Source organism: Phycomyces blakesleeanus (assembly GCF_001638985.1).
Source record: "Phycomyces blakesleeanus NRRL 1555(-) unplaced genomic scaffold PHYBLscaffold_8, whole genome shotgun sequence".
NCBI classification, from domain to species: domain Eukaryota; kingdom Fungi; phylum Mucoromycota; class Mucoromycetes; order Mucorales; family Phycomycetaceae; genus Phycomyces; species Phycomyces blakesleeanus.
The window spans coordinates 790,162-805,192 of NW_017265141.1; the positions used below are offsets into that span (position 1 = coordinate 790,162).

Genomic DNA, 15,031 nt, shown 5'->3' on the forward strand with positions numbered 1-15,031 from the left:
AATAAAAAAAAAAAGAAATAAAAAAAAAGAAATAAAAAAAATAGAAATAAAAAAAAGAAAAAAAAAGAGAAATAAAAAAAAGAAAAATGTAATAGCAATTTTAAAAATAATTCTCCAAATAGTATAACTAGCATTTTTATTCATAAATTTTTATAATATACATAACCATTTTTTCGCAAATAATTTCTGAAAAACTGAAAGTCTCAATAACTGAAAATAAAATGATATCTTACTGCAAGAAATTTCTGAAAAACTGAAAAACTGAAAAACTGAAAGTCTCAATAACTGAAAAAATGAAAGTCTCAATAACTGAAAAACTGAAAATCTTAATAACTGAAAATAAAATGGTATCTAACCGCAGAAATTTCTGAAAAACTGAAAATCTCAATAACTGAATTTCGAGCTTTTCCTTGGCTCTATACAAAAAAAAACTTTCTTTTTTTTTATTTTTTTTTTTTTTATTTTTTTTTATTTTTTTATTTTATTTTTTATTTTTTTTTTTGGTTGGGCAAACCCATGAGGAGAAATCCCACCCCTTCCTTCGAGACAGAGGACAGGACACCATAAAGGCTCTGGTAGCACTGTAAATCGGCTAATAAAATAAATGTTCTTAAAAGTGTGAAGAAGCTTAATATGTAAACATTCATTATTCTTCAACACGTTCTTTATCCAAATATATTAAGACAACAGGACAAGACTATACCTTGGTAGAAACGTTTAAGTTATTAAAATATATTTTTTTTTGGTATATATACCCCAGTGTCTTAATAAAAGTTTCTCAGTTATCTTTCTTCCTCAATTTTAACACCCTTTTTATTTTCAAAAAAAAATGCCTACTTCCAACAACTCCCTCGAATTTGTTATGGACAAGCACTGTGAAATGGTCAGTCACAGCGGTTCTGCAGACCAAACCCAGTTTTCTGGAATTGCTTTCGACCCCTTGTGCGATTTCAACCAAGAGATTGTCGACGAAATGCATGGAGAAGTTGTACTCCGATCTGTGACAGATGTCTTTGTCAACCATGCCGATATGGAATGGACCCGTACCTCGGCCGGAAACCCAGCAGTCACAAACCTCCTCAGTCTCAAAAGTTTCCTGCCAACCGAAGTCAACGAGGCCACAACCAAGACAATTGTTGCACAGAAGCCGAAGACGAATCTGCCGGAGAAGGTCGATCCTGATTCTGTTCCCACTGCAGAAAGCATAGGTCGAGGTTCGTACCGAAAGTACAACCAAAACCAGGTGAACAAGCTCTTCTCCTTGGTTTTCTCGGAAAACCAGACTGCTGCTGCCGCTGCCAGGGAAACGGGGATCAATGTCCGGACTGCCCAGAACTATGTCAGGCTGGCCAGAGAGAAGATCCAGGCCGATTTTGATGCTGCCACAGTGGAGACTGATGAGTCCAATGGGCTGGAGACGATGGAGGTTGAGGAGGTTTCTGCGCCTAAAGAACGAAAACATGGCAACCAAAAGTTGTTCCAGGCGCACTCTGCTTTTTTTTTGAAGTTTTTCGAAAATAAACCAGATGCTACCTTGGAACAAGCAAGGATAGCTGTCATGGAAGAGTTCTCTGGGCTGCAGATTACCAAATCAGCAATCCAGAAGCACTTGGTGAAGAAGTGTGCCCTGACGATGAAGAAGTTGGAGAAGCTGCCTGAGAAGAGAGACGACGCCAACACAATTGAGATGAGACGAGACCGCATTTTGGAGTGGCAACAACTTGCGGATTTCAACTATCTGTCGAACTGTGTGTTCATCGATGAAGCAGGCTTCAACATGCACATCAAGAGAACTTTTGGCCGTTCCGTCAGTGGCACCCCAGCAAAGACAACTGTCCCGACGCAGAGAGGTGTGTCCATCACCATCCTTGGTGCAATGTGCGAGAGAGGGATCGTCAGCCTCTCGTTGAAGAAACCCACTGCAGTCGCAACCAAGAAGAAGAGAAAGTTGGACATCTACACCAACGTTGAGGTGAACGGTCGAATTGGCACCAGAACCCAGCACTACCTCGACTTTCTTAGTCATACAATGGACGTTCTGGACAGCCAGGGTATGCAAGGACGTTATCTCATCATGGATAACGCTCCTATCCATAAGGCCGATGAGGTGAAAGACTTTATTTCTTCCCGTGGGTACAAGTGTGCATATCTTCCTGTGTATTCACCTTTCCTGAATCCAATTGAGGAAATGTGGTCCAAGATCAAGTTTGGTGTCCGCAGAGAAGAGATTACAGAGTCAGACGGGCTCATCTTAAGGATTACAGAATCAGCTAAGACTGTCACCCTTTCGGACTGTTTGGGTTGGATTAACCATGCCATTTCATTCTTTCCTCGCTGTTTGAACAGAGAGCGAAAGCTTTAAGTATGTCTTTTATGTCTATTTAAGCTCTTTACACTCTATGTCTTTTTTTATTTTATTTTTATTTTTTACTACTTTATGTCCCTCTTTTTCTTATTTTTTTTTACCACTTTATGTCCCTCTTTTTTTATTTATTTTACTGCTTTATGCTTTTCTTTTTTTATTACTTTGTATTTCATTATATCTTACTTCTTATTATGTGTTCTATTTCTCTATCAACTAATTATGCCTAATAAAAATATCCATGTTTTATGCCAAAAAAATACGACGTTTACAAAAAAAAATACTACGGTTATATAAAAAAAATTCGACGTTTACAAAAAAAAAATACGACGTTTACAAAAAAAAAGTACGACGTTTACAAAAAAAAATACTACGGTTATATAAAAAAAATACAACGTTTACAAAAAAAAATACTACGGTTATATAAAAAAAATTGTAAGGCGTAAGGATAAAAAAATTGAGTGCCATGTACCCTTCCGCCAATAGTAAAAGGGGGGGAGCAAATTCAGATGGCAATGGGAGCAAATTCAGTTGGCAATGGACGCAAATTCAATTTCTATGGAAGCCAATCAGATGTCAATGGGTTCTAATTAGATGGAAACGGATGCTAATTAGATGGAAATGGGCGCCAATTGAATGGATAAAACCAGTATCTTAGGCAACGAACCTCTCCCACCTACATCCTTCCCACTTTCAGTTAGTAAATCTTCTTCAATGGGTGATATTGATTATCCCCATTTGTTGGAATACTACAAACTTGCATACCTCACTCCTGATCTCGTCCATTATCAAAATGCTTTTGCCTCTCCATTCTTTGTTGACAATCAGATTATAAAGTTGAAATCAATCAATATTCTTGGCCAAGTGTACTATGGCAATAATGACATCACTGGCTGCGGATCATATGTCCAATCATTGTTTCTTGGCAGTGATAGAAGTACAGAAACAACCTTCACTTGTCAAATCAAGTATATCTTCATTCATTCATTTACTCCTCCTTCAACGTCGCCCTACTATGAAGCCGATTCTACTCATCATGATCAACATGTATTTGCGTTTGTCAACTGGCTTCCATTACTTAGAGATAAATCACAAGAGAAAAATAGAGTTGATATTTGTAGTTCAACACCTTCGCTATTAAACTATTATTCAATTTTGCCTGTACATAGAATCTCTTTAGAAGTAGCAATTGCTAATCATACAACAGGACTTGTCTAAAAAAAACTGGTAATTGCCTTACCAAAAAAGCTTTATGCTTAAAAAAAACAATAATAAATATCTTTTCTTTCTTTTCTTTCTTTTTTAAAAAAGAAAAAGTAAAGTAAATGATGATAACAAAAAAGGGCAGAGAAAAATAATTACTGCCTCTATATAAATCGTCAGCATTGATTTGGTGGAGATGATAATAAATAAAATGAGATAAACAATAATTTTATGATTTTTATTTTGGCCCATCTCTAAGGGTCCACGGAAAGAAACATAATGTGACGTCATTGGGAACTGGTTTCTCAGACAGGCGGGTGAGATTTCTGTCTAACAACTGGCAAATGTTGTTACCTAAGTTTGCTTTCACAATCTCATCAATGTTGAAGATGAGGTTGTTAAACTAAAAACATATTTATATATATTATGTTAAATATTATTCAAATATAGAAAATTATTTCTTGCAAAATTATTTACCTCATCACTTCTCCAAAAATGGCAGGTAACCTTTACAATGCGCTTGCAAGGTCTCCCAGGAAACTCATCCTCTGACTTGCCTTCAGAAATTACTGATCTGATCATCAGCCCAGAACAGTTTTTTTCATTAAAGCAACAATGACATTCTTGTTTAACACATATGCCATTACGCAGCAGTTGAAGTGCTGTAATTATATATATATATATTAATATTAAATCTATGGTTGAATTTGGGATGAAATATAAAACAACACTCACTTCAGTTTCTCTTGCAGCTTGTCTTCCATGAGCATTAGTGGCAGCTCGCACCATAGGATCTGTGGTATTTCAGGTACGAAACAATAGAAAAATAAAATATTTGATAATAGAGACGTATAGAAATACTTTGAGACTGTATATAAGTTGTCTTTATTCATAAATAAAAAGTGTCCCTTTTTATAAGAAAACACAATCTGCTCTTGTCAATATGTCTTAGTTTCTTAAGGCTTTCTTCCTTTACTATATTTGGTTATTAGAGTGTATTTACTGCTTAACTAGTGTCGGTGTTACAATTATGACATCAAGTCATAAATTGTACTTCTTTAGCTCTTAGCTATTCTTTTCTCTTTTATACTAGAGCTTTAGGACTTCCTACTAAATTAGCTCCATATCGATCTGACACAGTTTACCCGGCAGTATGATATAATTATCTTAACAATCTTTAAGATATTATCTACAGTACTAACTGTAATAATTATTGGGCTGATTACTTAATCGTTTATATATATTTTATACTGACAAGATGATAGCTACTACGCTATCCCAATATGAATATGTTCTTATATGTGATAAATCTAACATCCGAGTATCTGGATCACCACATTATCCCCACCCAGGTATTAACTAAATACCGTTCAAGTACTCTATGCAATTCTTCTGATCAGCTTGTTCTTTTTTCTTTTTTTTTTTTTTTTTTTATTTTAAACGAGTACTGTGGTGCTCAAATAACTCTTTATTTAGACCTTACTGCGTTTCTTCTTTTGATAAGCTGTCTTTGCATAATTCTTCCTTTTAGTACCTGAATTTTCTTTAGGTGCGGAATATGCAACTTTCATATCCTTTAATAATTTCTTATTGGCCTTATTGATGTCTTTGATACCTTCTGGAGCTTCACCAATTCTTTGCCAGTATTCCTTTATGAACTTAGGATCGGTAAAATGATCCTCTGGCTCCCAGGTATCGTGAGACTCATCATAATCCAACCATTTGCATCTATACAAATAATTGTTCTTGTCATCTTTTATATGCCCAATAATTGCTTCGACTTCAAAAAAGTCATTCTTTTGCTCTAATACCTTGTCAGAAACTTTTTTCAATAAAGAAGGAGGATAATTCCTTGGTTCTAAAAATCCCTTTTCATTTTTCAATACATAAGTATTGGCAGCAGTCTTTCTAACAACAGTGTAGAATCCCTTATACTTCGGATCTAATTTATTCTGTTTTTGTCACCAAAATCATTACCGTGGTTCCTGGAACCAGATCTATCATTTTGTGACTTCCATCAAAGCGTTCCTTTTGCTTTTCTGTGACATGCTTTACGTGTTCAAACACGGCAGGGTAGACTATCTCAGTCATTCTTTTAATTTTTTCTTGCAACTCTTTCTGAATCTGTTCAGCAGTTGCACTATCCTTTTCTTTACTAAAATCGACAAAGTCATTTGGATTCCTTCCAAACATTAACGAGAATGGCGTACTCTTAGTCCTAGCATTATACTTGCTATTCAAAAACAACTGCGCAGATGGCACCTTCTGATCCCAATCAGCGACATTACCAACTATTTGTTTTTTAATGGTGTTCACTGCCGACTGGACAGCTCTTTCACTTGCACCATTAGCTCTAGGATGGTACTGCGAAATCAACGCATGTTCAAAACCAACATTCTCTTTTATACATGTCATCAGCGAGTTCACAAACTCCCGTCCACAATCACTCTGCAACTTTCTCATCGGACCCCATGTACTAATGACGTCCAGTACTTGTAACGCAATCGTAGCTGCCCTTTTATCAGGTATGGCACGCAATACATAAAATTTGCTTGCGATGTCTATCATCACTAACAAGTACTCATTTCCTCTAGTCGACGTTGTAAATGGCCCAGCCAGATCTATTCCCCAACTGTCACCAGGAAGTGTTGCGGTCACTGGTCTTAAAGGGTTATATCCTTTTCTTGTGATATTGTGACGTTGACACTGTATACACGGTTGTATAAGATCACTTGCTTGACTCTTCAAGTTGGTCCAATAAATACCTTTTCTCTTTAAGGCATGTAGTATAGCTTCTACACCAAAATGACCTTTCAAATGTTCTTCAACTAATAACTTATTCCTTTCATTTTCTGTGGGAGGAGTAAAGTACTCACCACTCAAGATGTCTGGTAGCGGTTCCATAGTGACAGCACTATTTCTCATGATGGATCTAACCACACTATCCCCACCCAGTTCATTTGATAATGTTTCAGTCTCTTCAGATAAACGTGACAACGCATCAGGAAGCACATTCGAAACACCAGGCAAATGAACGATCTTAAAGTCATACTGTAAAATCGTGTCCATCCATGCGATCATCATCAGATTCGCAACACGTTGGGTGTGAAGATATGTCAATGCCTTGTGATCCGTGTACAAGGTAAAGTGAGAACCATAGACATACTTGTGAAAACGCTTGAGTGCAAATACTAACGCTAGTAATTCTCTTTTGGTCGCAGAATACTTTCTTTCACTTTGGGATAAGCTCTTAGCCACGAAAGAAATATATTTTTTCTTGCCATCCTTGACTTGATACAACACTGCACCAATACCAGTAAGAGATGCATCACAGCTGATACTAAAAGGAGAGTTCATATCTGGGTACGACAACACCAGATCACTCAAAAGTGCTTTTTTCAAGTTATTAAATGCAGTTTGATGCTTATCTGTCCATAAATGGGTAATCGACTTTTCATTTCTCAATGAATCTAGTGGCGACATAATGGAAGATACATTCGGAATCAACGTTCTAAAATAGTTGATCAACCCACAATAACTTTGGATATCTTTACCCGTCTTTGGTTGAGGAAATTCAAGAACATTAACAAGTTTTCTGCGGTCCATTGTAATTCCTTCAGGTGAAATATGAAAACCAAGCAAATAAATTTCTTTCTGAAAGAAATGACATTTTTTCGGATTCAACTTCAAATTGACCCTTGTTAATCTCTCAATCACTTGCTTCAAGTGTTCCTTGTGTTCCTCAAACATTTTGCTTGCGCAAACAATTTCATCCACAAAAAACCGTACAAAAGATAGTCCTTCCAAAGCTATACTCATAGTTCTTTGAAATTGTGAACTGACATGCTTTATACCAAACACTGTACCAATAGGTTTGTACTGTACACCACGCCATGTGAAACTAAGTTTGTGTGTGTCCTTTGGGTTCAACCTCAAAGAATTAAACGCAGATTTCAAATCCAGAGTGGAATAAATATTCGCACCCTTTAAATCTTCAAACAATTCACCGATCAATGGCAAAGGCATACGATCAATTGACTTCAACAGGCAATTAATTAATCTGGGATCATGGCAAACGCGATATCCAGTAATTTCTCCTTTACCATTTGTCTTCTTGACAACAGTCAAAGGCGTATTCCATTGTGTGTTTGCAGACGCTCTTTCAATTATACCATTGTCCAGCCATTCTTTCACCTGTTCATCCACTACACCTTGCATCTTGTAAGGAATGGGATAAGGGCTTCTGAACGCCGTAGCATTTTCTGGGGTGTCCAAACATACAACACTTTCAGGTATAGTACAAAACGAACCCTTAGGAATATCTTGATTGTCTTTAATGAACGGTCGAATATAATCCATAGCATCCTCAAACTGTTTGGGACCTACAACCGGATTATTTTCCTTTCGTTCATTTTCTCTCTCAATGGATTCAAGAAGATCACTCTTATTGTTGAAGCATCTATTGGCTTCTCTACGTTCCTCACTTGAATCAGCATCATCATATGATAAAGGTAAACCATAAATACCAATACCAAGAGAAGACATATAATCAGTACCAATACTGAAATCATACTCATGACTATTAGTTAAATTCATCACTTCAAACTCGCGTTGAATAGTCTTACTATTGCAAGTTACACTGATCACACAAGTACCGATTCTTTTAATCTGGGTATTGCTATCAGCCAAACGAATAAAATACTTATGAACATTGTTTTTGTTCAACAAATCTTTATTAATGTGATTGATGTAACTAATGACTATTCCATTCTTCAAGCAAAAATTCTTGTCCACCGAACTGAACGTGGCCCCACAGTCCAACAAGGAGATGGTTCTAATGGAATTATTTGCCAAAATAGGAAAGGTAATATTAGTGCTCATGTTCTTAAAATCTCTTTTAATAACCATGTCTTTAAGATTGTACTTACAATCTAATGCCATCTTGGCCAGAGCACTAGTGTTGTCTTGGTACTCTGACCAAGACAACGAGGGACTCCCCTCAACCACAGTGGAAGCTCTTGCTGGTCTACCAGCAGAGGAGCGGACTGCCATCCTTGACAACTTTGTCAAGTACTTCTCCCGTTCCGGACAGGAGTGTCCCTTAACCCAGGGAGCCTTGCATGAGAAACAGATGCCATCCTTCATCGCCTTCTTGAAGTCCCATGCCTTCTTGGGAGACTGAGAACCACGCTCGCGAGAGAAAGACCTTTTCTTTCCCTTGTGGGAACCAGCAGAGAGAGAGGACGCACCATTGTGAGCAGCAAACGAACTCCAGGAGGACGCGGCAGTACCATTGGCAGGATTATGTAACAAAGCAGTGGAGTCACTTGTTGACACACTCACCAACGAGATGATGTCCTCAATCTTTGAGGGCATCTTGGTGCCATAGTTGGCTGACAAAGGAATGAGACAAGCTTCCCGGACTTCCGGACGCAGATTCCACCAGAAGCAGAGAACCAATTGAACACCATCGTCCAACGAGGCCTGGCAGCGGAACTTTTGGAATTTGGCACCAAAAGAACGAGCGGATTCTCCTTTGCCTTGTTTCATGCACCAGACACGACCCATGTTCAGGAACTTATGGAACGGCGTGTCATAGTGATCTAGAAGAATACTTTCGGCCTTCTTCCAGTTGTAGGCCTTGCCTTTGAGCTTGTCCTCAAACCAAGAACGTTCTTCCTTGTTCAAACAAGTGGGCAACAGACGTTCCCAGCAGGAATCCAAGGACAGAGAGTGTGCTTCCAGGACTGTGGTAAACTCCTGGCAGAAGTCATACACCAAATCAAACACATCACGGTTGGCCTTCACCAGAGGACCCTCAGAACGAAGCTGGAGAAAAGGTAGGTTACTGGGAACCAGAGTGCTTCTCTTGTCATGAGGCTTAGACGCAGGAGCAGTGGAAGCCTTGAGGTCCTTGAGGATTTGCTCAGCCTCAGCAAACAGTACTTGTGCTTCCTTGGCACCCTTGGAAGCAGACTTGGCAGCAGTAGAGGTGGGATCCCTCTTGGACACACCCAAGTAGTGGCCTAGAGCGGCATAGTAGTTGCCCTTCTTAGTGTTGAGGTCCTCCTCAGCAGAAGCCAGCAACATTTCCACGGTGGCCACAAGGTTGTTGTCAACTCTGACTCCAGAGTTACCCAAATAGATGCGATGAGAATTGGCACCCTCATAACCAGAACGGCCAGCATTGGAACCAGAAGAACCTTCTTCAGAATCAAAGGCACCGTCCTCAGAACACAAGGGAGTCATCACGGTATCACCATCGTGGTCGGCAGAACCAGCAGCAGAAGGAGGAGGAATGACACCAGAGTTGACACGGGCGGTTTCTTCACCAGAAACAATAGTAGAGTTGACAGCGGATTGTTGAGACATTTCGAGAATTCAAAGTAAAAAATGTGGTATTTCAGGTACGAAACAATAGAAAAATAAAATATTTGATAATAGAGACGTATAGAAATACTTTGAGACTGTATATAAGTTGTCTTTATTCATAAATAAAAAGTGTCCCTTTTTATAAGAAAACACAATCTGCTCTTGTCATTACGTCTTAGTTTCTTAAGGCTTTCTTCCTTTACTATATTTAGTTATTAGAGTGTATTTACTGCTTAACTAGTGTCGGTGTTACAATTATGACATCAAGTCATAAATTGTACTTCTTTAGCTCTTAGCTATTCTTTTCTCTTTTATACTAGAGCTTTAGGACTTCCTACTAAATTAGCTCCATATCGATCTGACACAGTTTACCCGGCAGTATGATATAATTATCTTAACAATCTTTAAGATATTATCTACAGTACTAACTGTAATAGTTATTGGGCTGATTACTTAATCGTTTATATATATTTTATACTGACAAGATGATAGCTACTACGCTATCCCAATATGAATATGTTCTTATATGTGATAAATCCAACATCCGAGTATCTGGATCACCACAGGATCTTCTCTGTCCTTACGAGTTGTGCTCCAGAAGTTTGTGTGCACCATAGTACGGAATTCGCTTGTTTTTATACTCTGCCCAACAAACTTTGGGGGCAGGTAACCAAGAAGATTGGCAACGATCGTCTTGTTAGAGCTTCTATTAAAGAAGACATCTGTTTCCCACCTTGGCTTTGCCTCGTTGGCACTGACAAGGGCAGGATCATTAGAAGTAAATTTGTCCCTCTGCATGTACTCTCAAATCAACTTCTATTTAACAAAAATGGTTAATGGTTAAAATAGTGGATATACAGACTCATATCAGTGCTGAATAAAATTTTAAGATTACGCCAAATCAAGGCATCACCATTATACTACCTTTTATTTATTTTTTCAAAGCTTTTCCTCATTCGAATCTCACCATGTCTCACCAAAACAAAAAGGAAACTCTTCCCAAACGAAAGCAGCTTTCAGATTATCAAAGAGGACTGATAATTGGTGGTGCTATAGTAAATGGCACTGCTGCTGAAATTTCTGAGAAGAATGGTATACCTCTAGCAACAGTATATTCCACAATCAATAGATGGAGAGATACTGAAACCGCATTTCCTGATAAGCGAAAAAGAACTTTGAAGATAATGGATGAGCAAGATGAGCATCACTTGATTAATGAGATGAAGACGAATCGTGAGACAACACTTGGGGGTCTTACCACCTTCATGTCTGACACTCTAGGGCATCCCATCTCCAAGTCTACCATTCATCAAACTATTCGTAGATCTGGATTGTCTTCTTGTAAAGTTGTATACAAGCCACTGCTACCAAAAGCACACAAGAAGAAGCGGTTGGCATTTGCTAATCATGCCAGAGAGACCAATCAGAGATGGGATCGCGTCATCTGGAGCGATAAGTCAAGGTTTATGCTTTTCAGCAGAGATGGCAATACTAGAGTATGGCGGTATCCTCAAGAAAAATACAGAGAAGAGTTCATTAGACCAAGACTGCAGTGTGGCAGAGGCTCCATTATGGTTTGGGGCTGTGTATGGGCAGGAGGAGTTGACCCATTGAAAACCATAAAGAACACACTTGACCAGTATGCATATATAGACTTAATGAAAAGGAAGCTTCTTCCATTTATGGAATCTCTTAGTGAGAACAATGATGGGGAGTTTATCTACCAAGAAGATAATGCTCCTTGTCATAAGTCTAAGCTTGCAGAAGAGTGGAAGAAGCGTCAGAACTTCCCAGTGATGGTATGGCCACTGAACAGTCCAGATCTCAGCCCCATAGAGAATTTATGGGCATATCTTACCAGAAAAGTGAATGCCAGAGTCCCCTCTCCAAAAAATCTTAATAAACTGGAGAGGGCTATTCATATAGAATGGAAGAATATTCTGGCTGACGTTTGCAAGACACATTGCATGTCAATGCCTAATCGCTTACATGAGATGAAGAAGGCTCATGGAGGGTCAACACATTATTAATTTTTTTAATAAATTTAATTTTTATTTTTTAAAGAGCCATATCTTAGTATATATATGTTTTCAAACATGGGGTGTTAAGTGAATATAGACAAACTAGTGTAAGAATATTAAAGAAGTTGATGCCTTGATTTGGCGGAATCTTAAAATTTTATTCAGTACTGATATGGGTCTGTAGTAATACTTACAAAGACTTTGTCCTTGTTTTCACAGCTGATTTCAGAAGCGATGCCAGCAGGAATTCTAACAATGAAACTGGCAGCAACAGAAGGATTATCAAGAGAAACAGAAGCAGATGTCTGGGATCCCTTTCCTTGTCCAAAGCCAGCACAAATGGCTTTATGCATTGTCGTGAGTTCACCACATACATTGACCATGGATTTTTCCATTTCTTTCATATTGGCTAAAAGATTTTTGTATTCATCAGATAAATTAGAAGCAATTTGGCATATTTCAGTCATGATCTATAATATTAAATAAAGTATATTTTTTAGTTATTTAATTTTTAACTTTTAATTCACAATGTTTGATTTCAAATTAATGATTTATTTCTTATGTACAAGCAAGTATGTATGTGAGCAAGTGAAGAAGTGGAAGAGAGAGTGTGTGTGTGTAAGCAAGAAGTGCTATGATATTCCAAACAACTTCTTTATATAAGTATACTAAATGTAACTGTAAATATATCAAAAATATTCTCTTGTAACTTTGGGATGACAATCCGTCATTATATTATCTTTTTGGACTCAATTGGTTTTTTTTTCTTTTTTGTTTCAAACACACACACTTCTTTTCTTTTCTTTTTTTATCTTGTTCTTCCTATTTCCCGTTTTGTCCTTTTGTCTTTTTTATTCTTTTTTTTCTGATTTTGGTTTTGTTTCATTTTTTCTTGAATTCATTTTTTCTCTCTCTCTTTCCAACTTTTATTATATTCACGCGTTTTTTTGATAAGACATATTTTCTTGGCAAAATAAAATACTTCCTTACAAACAAAAAAATAATTAATTCATTTCACTGCAATAGGTAAGCACACACTTACTCTGCCTCTCTTACACTTTTATATCCCCCTGTTTTTCTTTGGTAAGACGATCTCTTTAAAATACTATATATATACATACAACTAAAGAGTAATAATTGTTTATGTTGTCATAGACACTCGCGTTTTAACTTTCTCTGATGCATCCTCTTCACAATGGCCATCCAGATTAGCCAAGGCTAATAAATATACTTTATGCCATCATCCTGTAAAATTATTCTAACTTTTTTTTTCTTTCTTATAGGCCATATTGCCAAAAAATACTCTCTGCAATTAAACACAGCCATGAAAATGGTAATATTTTATTTTACTTTACTTTATTTTTATTTACTTTTTATATTTATCTAAAAAAATATGACTTTTATTATAGATGAACAACCCTCTCTCAAACATGCCATGCATCAAGAACTATCATCCCATGCTACCGTCATTGACATGGTAAGTCTTCTTTTTCTTTTATTCTTTTTATATGTACTACAATATTATTTATGCTGTATATTAATGTAATACAATATTCTACTAGAGACTATATCACCTCTTGACAAGTACTATCGATGTTTACATATAAATTGTTTTGCTTTGAGTATGTAAATTAATTATTCTATGGCCTGATTTATCTGAATTATTTTCTTCTGATCCTTTTTATAGTCAAAGAAAATCGGAACAAACGCCATATTTAACATTCTCAGTATCTTTTTGTTCAACCCATTTGTTTCTAGTATTTTCAATGTAAGTATATATTAAGTATATATTGATTTGCAAAAATTACTGGAAAGTATACTATCAAAACTATATAATTAATATATTGCCCATATTTTTTCAAAGGCTGTTGCATCCTAGCAAAAAAAGCCCATTATTTTCATTTTTTAGTGCTTTTTTCTATGCAGCAATCCTCAAAACAATACAGTATCAAGAAGTCTGTGGAAGAAGTAGCCAAAATATATAATACTATCACAAGATCATCAACCTAGAATTATTCTATTATTCTTTTTCAATAAACTTTAAATGAAACCAAAACAACCCAATAATTACGGGATATCAAATTTACGAGAGTATGTTACAGGTTGAGAGCAATAAAGAGGCTTTCGTGATTGGATATGTTTGAACAAAAAGTAGTGTATAGGTACCTATACTCTAGTGTCAAAGATATGTGTAATTATAGTAAGGGGAACCCCATCAGATCCAGGATCAGCTCGCACTTTAAAGTATTTTAATTACACTATAAGTTTTACACAAACCCCTATAGTGTACATATGTAATTACCATATGGAGAATACAAATTAGTCATATCTGTGGCACCTTGCTTTGATACCACACTAGTGTTCAGCTCATCACGAACCTAGTGTCTAAGGTACTCTGCCCATAGTTTACAGGTCACCCAAATCCATGCATATTTTTAAACTGAACACATTGGTATACCTATTCCTACACATGTATATGTAAACCCATTTTTCTAGTGTATGGGTTGTATCCGTTTTAATAGAAGTCAGAAGATTGCTATTTGCAATAAATTTAGATACAGATTTAACTAGAAGCAGTTGAGAGTCTAGACTAAACAGCAGCTTGACTTGCCCAAGCTCCCAGCTCAGACAGCTATCTCAAAGATTTTGCAAGAAGAAGAGAAGATTCTGGACAGAACCTAAAAGGAGTTGAAAAAGATGTTCACCAATCATACAATCTACTCTCAGTTAGAAGAAGACACTCATCAATTCATTTTGGATTTGGAAAAAAGAGCAGTTATGATTAATGTTCACTTCATTAAAAACTATGCTAAAATAATTGCAGTAAGCAAATACAATATTACACTGAAAGACATGCAAGCTTTTCAGATAGGTATATTGCAAAGTTGAAAAAGAGACTTAGAGTAAAAAGCAGAAAGATATACAACAAAACTTTCTCTGCTCCTAGAGATACCAAGAAAATCAACCTGAGAGTATAAGAGATAAAGAAGAAGTTGAGAATATATGAGGGAAAAGATATTTTCAACTTTGACAAAACTGGTTTTTTCTATAAGCAGCCACCAGTATCAACCAT

At 36.7% G+C, this 15,031-nt stretch overlaps 7 protein-coding genes across 7 annotated transcripts; 3 read left to right on the plus strand and 4 right to left on the minus strand.

Annotated features, from left to right (window-relative positions):
• Positions 1 to 829: 829 nt before the first annotated feature.
• PHYBLDRAFT_167202 (hypothetical protein) lies at positions 830 to 2,385 on the plus strand (the record flags this gene model as incomplete). The annotated part of the gene is made up of 2 exons (XM_018435590.1): positions 830 to 2,035; positions 2,347 to 2,385. 2 exons carry the CDS (start codon positions 830 to 832, stop codon positions 2,383 to 2,385), a joined length of 1,245 nt encoding a protein of 414 aa, XP_018292899.1.
• Positions 2,386 to 2,871: 486 nt separating this feature from the next.
• On the plus strand, positions 2,872 to 3,580 carry PHYBLDRAFT_74204 (hypothetical protein; the record flags this gene model as incomplete). The annotated part of the gene is made up of 2 exons (XM_018443003.1): positions 2,872 to 2,945; positions 3,013 to 3,580. 2 exons carry the CDS (start codon positions 2,872 to 2,874, stop codon positions 3,578 to 3,580), a joined length of 642 nt encoding a protein of 213 aa, XP_018292900.1.
• A 223-nt stretch (positions 3,581 to 3,803) lies between these two features.
• PHYBLDRAFT_167204 (hypothetical protein) lies at positions 3,804 to 4,354 on the minus strand (the record flags this gene model as incomplete). The annotated part of the gene is made up of 3 exons (XM_018435591.1): positions 3,804 to 3,968; positions 4,043 to 4,227; positions 4,297 to 4,354. The coding sequence occupies 3 exons, from the start codon at positions 4,352 to 4,354 to the stop codon at positions 3,804 to 3,806; spliced, it is 408 nt and encodes a 135-aa protein (XP_018292901.1).
• A 683-nt stretch (positions 4,355 to 5,037) lies between these two features.
• Positions 5,038 to 9,937, minus strand: PHYBLDRAFT_167205 (hypothetical protein; the record flags this gene model as incomplete). The annotated part of the gene is made up of 2 exons (XM_018435592.1): positions 5,038 to 5,214; positions 7,760 to 9,937. 2 exons carry the CDS (start codon positions 9,935 to 9,937, stop codon positions 5,038 to 5,040), a joined length of 2,355 nt encoding a protein of 784 aa, XP_018292902.1.
• Positions 9,938 to 10,409: 472 nt separating this feature from the next.
• Positions 10,410 to 10,735, minus strand: PHYBLDRAFT_144221 (hypothetical protein; the record flags this gene model as incomplete). The annotated part of the gene is made up of 2 exons (XM_018431171.1): positions 10,410 to 10,429; positions 10,480 to 10,735. 2 exons carry the CDS (start codon positions 10,733 to 10,735, stop codon positions 10,410 to 10,412), a joined length of 276 nt encoding a protein of 91 aa, XP_018292903.1.
• A 1,292-nt stretch (positions 10,736 to 12,027) lies between these two features.
• PHYBLDRAFT_144223 (hypothetical protein) lies at positions 12,028 to 12,425 on the minus strand (the record flags this gene model as incomplete). The annotated part of the gene is made up of 2 exons (XM_018431172.1): positions 12,028 to 12,060; positions 12,153 to 12,425. The coding sequence occupies 2 exons, from the start codon at positions 12,423 to 12,425 to the stop codon at positions 12,028 to 12,030; spliced, it is 306 nt and encodes a 101-aa protein (XP_018292904.1).
• A 767-nt stretch (positions 12,426 to 13,192) lies between these two features.
• Positions 13,193 to 14,936, plus strand: PHYBLDRAFT_167207 (hypothetical protein; the record flags this gene model as incomplete). The annotated part of the gene is made up of 5 exons (XM_018435593.1): positions 13,193 to 13,205; positions 13,242 to 13,291; positions 13,368 to 13,435; positions 13,646 to 13,726; positions 14,783 to 14,936. The coding sequence occupies 5 exons, from the start codon at positions 13,193 to 13,195 to the stop codon at positions 14,934 to 14,936; spliced, it is 366 nt and encodes a 121-aa protein (XP_018292905.1).
• Positions 14,937 to 15,031: the final 95 nt, after the last annotated feature.